Genomic DNA, 11,620 nt, shown 5'->3' with positions numbered 1-11,620 from the left:
CTGGAAGGGTAGAAGAGGGATTACTTTCCTGCAAGATTTAAGTAACCCATAGCAGGTTCCGGCCGTCTTTCTGGCCTGGGTCCGAAAGGTAAGGTCGGTCTCCAGCCACACACCGAGACTCTTGACCTCCTTCTTGGGAGTGGGAGGTTCGCCCATGCAGGCGGGCCAGAAGTTGGAAGGGATGTTGGTAGTTTTTTGTCCAAGGACCAAGATCTCTGTCTTGGAGCCATTAAGCTTCAAGGCAGAGTCGCTCATCCACTGGTGTACGCTGGATAGGCAGTCGTGGAGGTTGGAGGGCTCGAGCTTAGGGTGGGAGAGTGTGACCACCAGTTGTGTGTCGTCGGCGTAGCTGACGATAGTGACTCCGAAGGGTGAAACAAGTTCCTCCAGTGGGGCCATATAAACGTTGAACAACATAGGGCTCAGGGAAGAGCCCTGTGGCACACCGCACTGGAGGGGTGTTAGACCTGTCTGCTTCTGGGAAGACTCTAACCACCATGATTTATTTTTGTCCCCCTTAGCCTCCCAGAGTTTCTATTTTTATTTTTACATGTGTCCATCAGGAATTTTTAATGCTGTCAGGGGGCTAGGTGTTCCTTGGCGATGACGCCATTTTTCCCTCATAACTTGTGAGGCCTAGTCACCCCCTTGAAAATCTAGGGATCTCCAGAAGATCTAAAATGGTGTCCACCAACTGCCATAACGGACACTACTGGAGGGCAGGTCCATAGGATAACATTAGGGAACTTTCTGGAATCAACTAGAGACTTCTGCAGGTCTCAGGCCAACCTATATAAGGCCAGTGACCAGCAGCCATTTTGTGCTGACCCCAGAGTAGAGGAGTGAGGCAGTGGTGAGAGGAGGTGGACACACTGAGAGCAGCTAGTTTGTCACTGAGGCTGACAGTTACTTCAGAGGATTGTTCCCCCTTCAGCCTTTGACCGATCCCTCTCTCAAGACAACAACTGCTGAGACAGAAATCGAGCTACTTGAGAAGGAAGACCCTTCTAAGTCTTGCCCCCATTGATCCCTAGTGGAACGCCTGGCTAGGAGACTTAATTTCCCTGGATAAGACTTCCACCTACCAGCGCTGAGTAGGAGAGTGGATTCCAGCCAGGTGTGGACTCTGTGGTGCTCCTGAGGCTTGGTGGAGGAGGCAGGCGGCAGCAGAGCCTGTTGGGACCCTGACGATAGAGCGTCCCGCTCTGTGCAGCGTTTTTTCCCTGGAGTCAAGGGAGGGGAAGATCAGTGGCCAAAAGAGTGGTGACAGCGCGGCGCCAAGCGGGAACACTGGTCCCTCGCACCTGCGCTGCCTTAATCAGCCTTCGTGAGGCGAAGTGAGCCGGCCCCTGAAGAGACGCTTCCAGCGTCGGGCTCGCGCATGCCCCGTGAGCGGTGAAGGTCCCCGGAAGGAGGGGCAACAAGGTGAGCAGGCCCGGAGCAGTGCGCGTCGCTGAGGAGGCGGAGCCGTCGTGGAGCGCTTCCGCGCATGACCGGAGGATCAGCGCGACTGTCGGCGTGACTGAGGAGGCGCCGGAAGGCTTCCTAGAGCGCCGTGTCAGTGACACCGATCCCTCACGCTCGAGCGCTAGCTGAAGGAGCCAGCGCGAGCGAGGGAAAAGAAGGCTCAGGCGTGTTGCTCCGTTTTTACCTTCCCGCTCGTGTGTCGAAGTGTGAAGCAGACACGAGCAGGGAAGGGTGAGCGGGGACCCCAATCAATTCACCGCCAGACCCCCCAGCAAAGCGCCGGTTCGGCGAAACAGAGGCAAAGACGCCGGCAGGCGCCCAGAGGCAACAGTGACGCGTGGGGACTGGGACATCATCGTCCCCACGCTAAAGTAAGGAGCAGGGGAGAGGGGCCCCTAAAGAGTCTAATAACTGGGAACTGCTAGTGAAAATCCTAAGTTGTGAATAGAATAAATAATAGTTCATTGTAGAGCCCAGGGCTGATCTGAGCTGGGAGTTAGCTTGATACACCAGAGTAATTATAGAATTGGTTACAGGGTAGTGATACTAGGGTCTTGAAAATTACTACTGAAGCAGGCCAATAACCCTGAATAGCACTCTGAAACTGTTAGGAAATGTACATGCCAGTTAGGTGATGTAATTGTGTAACCCTACATAGTATAAAACTAACAGGTTTCTTTTAATTTCAAAAGAGTGTCACTTCCTCATTACTGAACTCTTATCAAGTGAATGTGTTTTACTGTCCTTTTTCCACAGCAGGAAGAGTGAAAAGTAATTTCTCAAAGTAAAAGTGTAATGTTTATTCCTGAAAGAAATTGATGTTGTATCCTGTATGATTTAAAACCAAAGAGCCATATTATTTTTATAAAAGGTAACGGTATTTTTCCAAACAGAGGTGTTGTGTCTTTATTTTAGTGGTTCATCACTGTGTTACTGTGGGTGAGACTTGTAAGTACTTAGCCAACGCCTTGAGTTAGCTGTAGACCACTACTGTGCCAAGCTACCATATGTAGGCTTGGGTAATCTAGGTCCAACAAGGGGGATGGAAGAGGAGCGGCTTTCGCCTTCCCATACTTGATAGGAGCGTCGGGAGAGAAAGGACGAGAGCCACTTCAGGGCTTTGCCCTTAACCCCAACAGTCCCGAGGCGGTGGGTTAGAACCTGGTGGCTGACCGTATCAAAGGCCGCACTAAGGTCTAGGAGGACCACTGCCACTGATCCTCCTGAGTCGATGATTTCCCTGGTTCTTTCCACTGCCACAAGGAGTGCAGTGTCTGTGCCTTGGCCAGGTCTGAAGCCCGTCTGCGAGTCGTTGAGAAGATGGTTTGACTCGAGGTATTGTGACAGCTTTTTGTTAGCTAACTTTTCGGCAACTTTGCCTATCCAGGGGAGAAGTGAAATGGGTCTGTAGTTGGAGAGGTCTGTAGGGTCAAGCGACGGTTTTTTAAGAAGCGCTTTGACTACAGCTTCCTTCCAGTTGGAAGGGACCACTCCTTGTTCCAGTGAGATATTGATCAGGGCTGTCAGTTGAGGGACTATAGTCTGCACGATAATTTTTGCGAAACGTATGGGGACCGGGTCGCTAGGGGCTCCGCTCTTGGTTGAGGTAAGTGTGACTCTTACTTCTTCTTCTGAGACCGGGCCAAGCGACTCTAAAAAGGGTTTGTCTACGGGAGGCGTCTGCTCCTTGGCTCTTTCTAAGATGTTGGAGTTGGCAGGTGGGAGGGAGGAGAGAATTTTTTTTATTTTTTCATCGAAGAAGGAGGCCAACATGGTGCATTTTTCCTCGGCTTGTTTGGGGTCCATAGGTTTCTGGGGGGGGGCAGGGACACGGAGGAGTTCTTTGAAAATGGAGAAGGTCTCCTTGGATGAGCAGGCAGAGTTTTTTATCTTTTTCTCGAAGTAAGTCCTTTTGGCGTCATGTAGGGCTTGTTTGTAAGCTTTCATGGAGCAGTGATAGACGCTTTTCTCTTCTGCTGATTTGTTTTTTCTCCATGAGCGTTCTGTCTTTTTGCAATGTTTTTTGAGAGAGGCAAGGGCGGGTGTGTACCAGGGGGAGGGACTAATTCTTTTCATGTGTTTTAGCGAGCTAATCAGTGGGATGGAGCTATCTAGGGGTTGAACCAGCCAATCCATGAATTCTCTGTCCGCGGTATTAGGGTCCGTGGACAGGGGGGGGATGGTATTGCGTAGTTTGACTTCCCATTCCTCTGGAACTAATTTATGCCATCGTCTAGTTTGTACCCTGGTTTTATGTGAAGGCCCTGGTGATGTGCCGAGTGACCAGTGCATAGGTATCAGCATGTGGTCTGTCCAAGGCAGGGGGGTGGGGTCCTGGGCGTACAGGTTCGCAATGTTAGAGAAGATGGGGTCTAGGAGTTGACCCTTCTCATGGGTGGCTTTAGGATTTTGCAGGAGGAGGTCAGCTGTGGTGAGATCTGCAAGCAGGTTTGCTGCGGTATTATTCGTGGGGTCCAGAAAGTGAATATTAAAGTCCCCTAAGAGGAGGAAATTAGAGACCGAGATGGACTTAAGTAAGATGTGGTCCATCAGAGTGCTGGCAAATTCCCCTAGGGATCCTGGGGGTCGGTACACAAGTAATCCGGAAAGGGAGGTGGAAGGAGAGATCTGGATTGTGAAGTAGCAGTTCTCACAATCTTTAACAGATCCGGTCTCGATTCTGCATTTGAGGTGATCTTTGAAGAGTATGGCTAGGCCACCACCTCTACCGATTGGCCTATTTAGGCAGCATATTTGGTAGCCGGGGGGAGTTGCATTGGCCACATCGAAGTCGTTGTGCGGGTTCAGCCAAGTTTCTGTCAAAAATAGCAGATCTAGCAGCGAGTCCTGGACAAGGATGTTGATTTCATGGGCATGCTTTACCAAGGATCTGCAATTCAGAAGACCAAGCCGGAGACCTGGGTGGCGTTCCGTTTCCTCGGGGTTATTACAGAGGATGCATCCTACATAGGGTGTGTCCTCCTTGTGGGTGTATTTGCACTGGGGGTGTTTTCCCCGGTTCCAGGCAAGCAGTGAGCCTCTGGGGTATGAGATGCAATTTTGCCGAATGGGCATAGTGGCTGGGCCTAAGGCCGTCTGGGCCCGGACGGGCCCAGACGGGCTTGCCTTTGGCGCGCCTTCGGCGCGCTGACGGCGCGCCCGCTGCGCCCGTCCGCTGCGCGTCCGGTAATTGCACATGATTTTATAGGGGGAGAGAGGCGGGTGGGCGTGGCCTCGGGGTGGGCGTGGCCTGTTTACCTCGCCGTCAATGGCGTCTCAATAGTTAAAAAGCCGGTTCCTACGTTGCAGCGAAGGGTCGCTGTTCGGCGCTTCTGTCGCCTGATTCGTGCTGGTAAGGGGTGAGTGAGGTTTTTTAAAAGACAGATAATACACAAAGTAAGAATTCAAGAAAACAAATTTTAAAAGTGCAAGATGTCTCCCGGCTTCCGCCTCAGGAGAATTACAGGTTCTGCTTAGGGGCGCTGAAGGCAGCGTCTTTATACAATCGAGGGCGGGTGGGCGTGGCCTCGGGGTGGGCGTGGCCTGTTTACCTCGCCGTCAATGGCGTCTCAATAGTTAAAAAGCCGGTTCCTACGTTGCAGCGAAGGGTCGCTGTTCGGCGCTTCTGTCGCCTGATTCGTGCTGGTAAGGGGTGAGTGAGGTTTTTTAAAAGACAGATAATACACAAAGTAAGAATTCAAGAAAACAAATTTTAAAAGTGCAAGATGTCTCCCGGCTTCCGCCTCAGGAGAATTACAGGTTCTGCTTAGGGGCGCTGAAGGCAGCGTCTTTATACAATCGAGGGCGGGTGGGCGTGGCCTCGGGGTGGGCGTGGCCTGTTTACCTCGCCGTCAATGGCGTCTCAATAGTTAAAAAGCCGGTTCCTACGTTGCAGCGAAGGGTCGCTGTTCGGCGCTTCTGTCGCCTGATTCGTGCTGGTAAGGGGTGAGTGAGGTTTTTTAAAAGACAGATAATACACAAAGTAAGAATTCAAGAAAACAAATTTTAAAAGTGCAAGATGTCTCCAGGCTTCCGCCTCAGGAGAATTACAGAATTACAGAATGACTGCCATACTGGATACTGCTTTCCCACTCACAGACTGGGACCTTGCAACACTGTAAATACAAAAGTCTCTAGTCCCACTGCACTGCAAAAGTCTCTAGTCCCACTGCACCCTTTAAGATTCAATTCTATTTCTCTCTGGTTACACACAGATATCTTCAGTGATTAAACTAACTGAGGATTCAAAACGTAAAGGGCTGCATTTCCCACCATTTACTTTAACTTGCATTTGTTTTTCATACAAGGTGTGTGTGCTATTTTCTATTCATTTATCTTTGCATGCAACAAAAATATTCATATATGTATTTTGCAAACACTTGGTTTACATTAAGCAATAAATCTCTTTGCGCATTTTAAGGTAGCCTGTCTTATACTGTGTGAAATCCAATTTTAAAATATTCAGTTGTATGCTAAGACCTCATAGCAGTATAGCCACACAAGTGACTATTCTGCAGTGTGCCCAACAAGATTCAATTCTGTTTCTCTCAGTTCTCACCCAGACATCTGCAGTGATTACTTTAACCAACTGAGGCTTCATAACGTAAAAGAGTGTACTTTCCACAGATTCCTAGTGAGCACCCTGGCTGTCAGTGTGTGGGTCACAGAATGCAGGTGAGGGTTAGTGAGTGCACTTCTGAAGCACACCCGCCATTAGTGCAGGTTAGTAGACCGTGCCCCGAGCTCACTTTGAAAGCTCACACCATATCTTTGTGGTGTGTCCCCTGGCTGACAGTGTATGGGTCACAGAGTGTATGTGAGGGCTTAGTGAGTGAACTTCACAAGCACACCCACCATTAGTGTATATTGCTCAGAGGTGCATGGCACTGGCAGGGCCTAGCTTCAGAAATATTTCTGTCTACATGTTGTTATATGACATCCTTTATTAATGTAATAACTGCACTTTCACAATTGCTTTATTACCCTTCCTGCTTCTCAAATTTGCTTGAAAATGCACCATTTACTCACTCTTTTTTCAAAATTTTCTCGAAGGGAAACCCCTGTGAACCCCCCCTTAAGATGTTCGGGCACTCTCGCTGCGCTCGTTGCCATGTTGCACTTCAAACAGAAAGTTTACGCCCCACTACTTTCAAATGTCACCAGCCACCACTGTAGATGGGGATAGTGTCTGGAATTTTAACAGGGTTTCGTTGTTTAATGGTAGGAAGATGTGTTCGGATAGTCTGGAGAGCAATGTCTTTTTGGATGTGAAAGAGCAGGAGTGTATTCAAACTACTCAGTCTGGTGTAGCTGATAATGACAAGGATGCTCCTAGAAGTGCGGGATTGCGATGTCCACCCATAAGGTTCCAGGATTATGTTTAAAAAAAAACCTACAAAAAATAAAAGGGGGAAATGTGTGTTGCATGCACTCGAGCGTAATAAATGTATCTTGATGTGTCATAAAATGGACATGAGCGTGACATGGTTGTGTGGTGCTCTCACCTATTTATATGTGGCCTTTCCGCAATGAAACGAGAATGTGCTCGTAGAAGGGTTTGGGTGTATATTCAAGTGGTTGGGGTAAATCTATAAATACTTGTATCTTGGCAGTTGAGATTATTGAGTTGTTGAGCCTCGCCTTCAAGATTTACTGTTTCTTTGCAAATAAACAATTGGCTTACCTTCATGAACATCCCCGTGTATGAAACTTTAATTTCCTTGGAATAGTGGGTGCATTTTATTGAACATTATGCTTTCCTCAGCCAATATCATAAACCTAATTCTGGGCTTACATTAACCATTACGTTAATTTTTACTTGGACGCTTCCAAGAGGTTTTGTAATGTGTTGTTTGCTCTGCAGACAGCAGCCTGACTGGCGGTGTTTTCATCTGTTTTGTGGTGCTTGCTTGTAAGTACTCCTGGAACAAACACATGGGAAGGGATAAGTGCTGTTGACTACCTTTCATCTTTAAATCATCTTATGATAAATATTCTGAAGGGGGTTGATCTATGTAAACTATGTCTTAACCTAAATTGATATATATGAGTCATGTGAATGTAAGCGGATAGACTAACGCCTAAAGTGTTAGAGCCTTAGAGAGATTTGCAGGATGAAAGACGAATTACTGATCCGCAAGTTTAGTCAAACGGATTACAAGGTGAAGCATTTTGATAAGTATAGTTCTCGGAAACGGACCTTCTAAGACAGTAGGGAGCTCATTCTGTTGTAGCCAAAAAGTAATACATAGATATGGATAACTGGTCAAGAGCGCAGGGCCTGCCTACTCTACTAAATAACCTCCTTGATATAAATTAACAGTGATACTCTGGATTCCTCTCCTGGGTTAATTCCAGGCTGTTTTTTTAAAGCTGTTCAGTTGGAGTCGGCTCAACTTCTTTAATGTACTGACGTCTCTGATAGTCTCTATCACATACCTCCACTTTCAAGCTATGCATCTTTAGGTCCTTGTATCATATGTAAGATGTATGCGGAAGGTCGCACAGCATCTTGGTACAGTAGCTCTCCTTACCTGGACACCAGTAGTCTTTCTTTCTGTATCCTTATGTGCATAGATCACTCCTGGAGATGTAAAGGTGGTGGGTGACAAAGGAGTCAGAATTCCAGGTGGCCTAGAACAGTATTGTTACTGTGGCATTTGAGATAGAAGAGCTGGAGACCTTGCATGCCCTATGCATCTGGAGCATGTACAGTCATCTGCAGTATGGATACGTCAACTGCCGTCTCTGTGTTCCTGGCACAGTGACATAATATCCTAAGGTATCTTACAGGTACACATGACACACAGAAAATAATAAAGGAAGTAGGACTCAGTGTCTTTTTTTTTTATTAAGTCTTTTCATTGTAAATAATTTCCGTGGAAAAAGTTAAATTGCACACTTTATTTTGACCGTTTGCAGTGTTTCAACTTCAGAATAAAGCAGATAGAAGCATAAAGCAAAAAAAATGAACAACCCACCCCCACAATGCTGGAGGCTGAATACCCTCTGTCACACTCCTTCCAGGTCAAGTGCCAAGGATCACAGGTTCAGAATTAGGTCAATCCATCTATGCCAAATTTTAAAGGCACTTCACATTTTTTTTCCCTTATGAGCTTTGGCGTTTAACAGTGGAGACAATAGCATCAAGGTTTCTTATAATTAGATGTGTCTCACACTGGGCGTTTGTTGTCCACGAGTTTTCTTTCCGTTGTATAAAAAATATTTATTTCTGCCTCCTGCCAAAAGCCAGTAACCACTTGGGCTCTTGCCTACTTGCACTCAAAGACTTCAGTTGATTATTGCAGTCCTACAACATTTTGGTGACAACTCTGCATACCAAAAGGCACCCATAGCTGAAGACCAGACGGGGGTAAAGCCAGAAAGAGGATAACTAAACCAGAGCGACAACTCTAGCTGAAGAGTAATCATAGTGAAAAGGCGCAGGTCAACTGTAGCCCACTCCTGGCAAACGTCAATCCTACCCACAACTCAACTTCATATCCATCTTAGCCGAAGTGTAACAATAGCCATAGAAGAACCATGGTCGTAGGATATGTCTACGGTTAAGAGAACCCAGACAGAGGGCATTTCTATCACGACTTTTTTTCAAAATTTGACAATAGGTTTCATTTTCCTACTGTAAAATTATACTAAAACAAAACTATATTTATCTGGCTTTTTTATCTGAAGCCTGAAAATGAAATTCATGTTTCCGACACACTATGAATGGAAATCAGGGAAAAGTGGGCATGCATGAAAATCTATTTTAAATTAAGTTTACAGCATCTTTAAAGTGCCATTAAATGGCGGGCTATTGAAAAGAAGTCAAGTGCGATCACAGTGAGGTGTGAACGTGGAGCATTGGAGCTCATCTAACTAGCAATAAGATCATGTATTCTTATTCCAATATTCGTAGGGGACTTTTCTGTCCCTTGCTAACGCTGGTCCTCATAAGTCCTCATGCTGGCCTACTTTATATACTTTGAGTCCATTATTACAGTTGTGTTACAATCCCCTTGAAATAATTTGGGCATGCCATGGCCAACTTGGTCCCTGCAGAGAAAGCATGTCCCTAAAATACTTAATTGTCTAATATTAGCTTCTCTCTCTCTCCCTCCAGTTATGGTTAACACTTCACACCCTGATTCTTCACACTTTGAACTATCTACCCTTGAAATACAACCTGCAAAGGGCCTTCCGCCTTCATCCACATTTACAATAAATTCAACAAATGATTGTGCAATGGCGCTAAAAATATAGTTTTGTAAAGATTTATATTTATATATATACTCTATTTAAAAAAATATGCAGAATGTGAGGACTGCTACCTTCTCAACTTAAACTGAGTAGCCTGATATATGACTGACTGCCGGCCCCTAAACTGTTTCAAACACCCTGGCTTTCCTTGAAGTGTAACTGTGTCCATATAGGCCAGTTCGACCCTGGAGAAAGAGATTGGGTAGGGACTGAGATATATCGCTGACACCAAAGCCCTGCATGGTGCTTATTTAATCTCAAGGTACATGTCATTGACTCCTGTGGTGAGAAATTATTACGGCCACTCACCCCAAATGTACAGTTGCATAAAATACATTTATGTTTTATTCTCTACAAAAATAAGTACAAAACTATAAGTACTGTCTCTTTTTATGTTTGAGAAGCTGGGGGGTTGTAAGTACCCCAGCGGCTCCGCCCTTTCCCACCCTCCCTGGATGCCCCAGGTGCAAGGATAAGAGACTTGAGTGCATCTCCCTTCCCACCCACTCATATCCCCAATTTGTCTTCATTTTCCCTTGTAAACTCAAGCAGCTCAGTGACTGTCCATCCCAGTCATGGATAGAAGTCTAGTTCGGTTGGCTTTGTGGTGCCCCTTCTTGGCCAAGTAATCGGGTCCTGTGCCTAAAGGACACCCACTCATAAAAAGGATCCAATCGGGCCCCACTCAGTGAGGTCCGGGGGGTATGGGAGGTCTAGCTCAAACAACTGTTCCAGGTTGACAGAGTGTGAGAGGTAGTCATTTTTCTCCTGTTCCTCCCAGGGATGCTGGAGGAACGAGGTGGCCAAGAAAGTTTCTTCTAAGTCCAACTGGTTCTGGTTGGACTCTGTCAGTACTTGATCCTGCCCCACAGCACTCCAAGCCTGGGGACAGCTGATGTGCTTCCCCTGTACTGTCAGGTCCACAGCCTGGGCTGACGGACTCCCGGGAGGGGTCACCTCTAGCTCATCAAAAGTGGTAAAATCACTGTTCAGGTTTGTGTCAAAGATGGCTTCCCAGTCAAAGTCGCCCTTTAGTGGGCCCAGCTCAGCCTGCTCCTCTTGAGTTAGAAGTGGTGTACTGGTGAGGCGTGGTGCCTTGCACATCCTCTTAGGTTGTGGCTGCTTGCGCTTGTGGGGGGGCACCCTGCCATCTGCCGGGTTCCAGTTTTGGTCGTTGGTGGCATCCTCGAACTCCTGTAGCAGCTGCTGAGACTCCATGCTGATGTTTATGGCTGCATTGCCTAACCAGGGCGAGGTGGACAAGTCAGCCACTGGGCCAGCATTAGACACCAAGCCCTGAGTGAACGCAGGGTGAATCTGCACTGGGGGTAGGCGACGTTTCTTGATGGCCCCATTCATCAGCCTGTCGGCGTACTGCGGGTCGATCTTCCAGAATCCCCCTTTTCCAGGCTCGTCTTTCTCCCGTGGCACTTTGATGAAGCACTTGTTTAAGGACAGGTTGTGTCTTATAGAATTCTAAAGAGATAAAGAGATGGAAACAATTAGCAGATTGCATGCAAGTGCAGAAAGTATCCTATTACATTCATATCACATTTTTAAATATATAAATCGCAGGTCAGGTGACAGTGTGAAAATGTCCCATTCCCAGCCATCTCATATCTGATCTTGCAAGGTTCAAGAATGCTAAAGAAAGGCCTCTAATAAAGCTGGATCCTTTTTTTAACACACTGCCTTTAGGCTACAGGGTCACCTTGATCTCTGTTCCATCTGTGGTGGATACTGAAGAGGGATAGGAACAGGCCTGAGGACTCCACATGCTGCATAGCTGACAAAGCCTGTACTAGAGGTATCATCTTGAACCTCTCTATGGTTAACAGCCTAAAACTAAATGTGGACAAGACGGAGGTCCTGTTCTTTGGTCATGCCTCCCCTC

The 11,620-nt window shown here is 46.9% G+C and overlaps 1 protein-coding gene across 1 annotated transcript in view; it reads right to left on the bottom strand.

The window, feature by feature from the left end:
* Window positions 1-8,312: 8,312 nt before the first annotated feature.
* The window catches only part of FOXJ1 (forkhead box J1), a 28,740-nt gene continuing 25,432 nt past the window's right edge, over window positions 8,313-11,620 (bottom strand). Inside the window, exon 3 of the mRNA XM_086930705.1 lies at window positions 8,313-11,202. Coding sequence (XP_086786831.1) covers window positions 10,384-11,202 — 819 coding nt within the window. The 3' untranslated portion in view covers window positions 8,313-10,383. The remainder of the gene's footprint in view (window positions 11,203-11,620) is intronic.

This window comes from Lissotriton vulgaris, chromosome 7 (assembly GCF_964263255.1).
Source record: "Lissotriton vulgaris chromosome 7, aLisVul1.2, whole genome shotgun sequence".
Taxonomy (NCBI): Eukaryota; Metazoa; Chordata; class Amphibia; order Caudata; family Salamandridae; genus Lissotriton; species Lissotriton vulgaris.
This window is presented reverse-complemented; position numbering and strand designations above follow the sequence as displayed.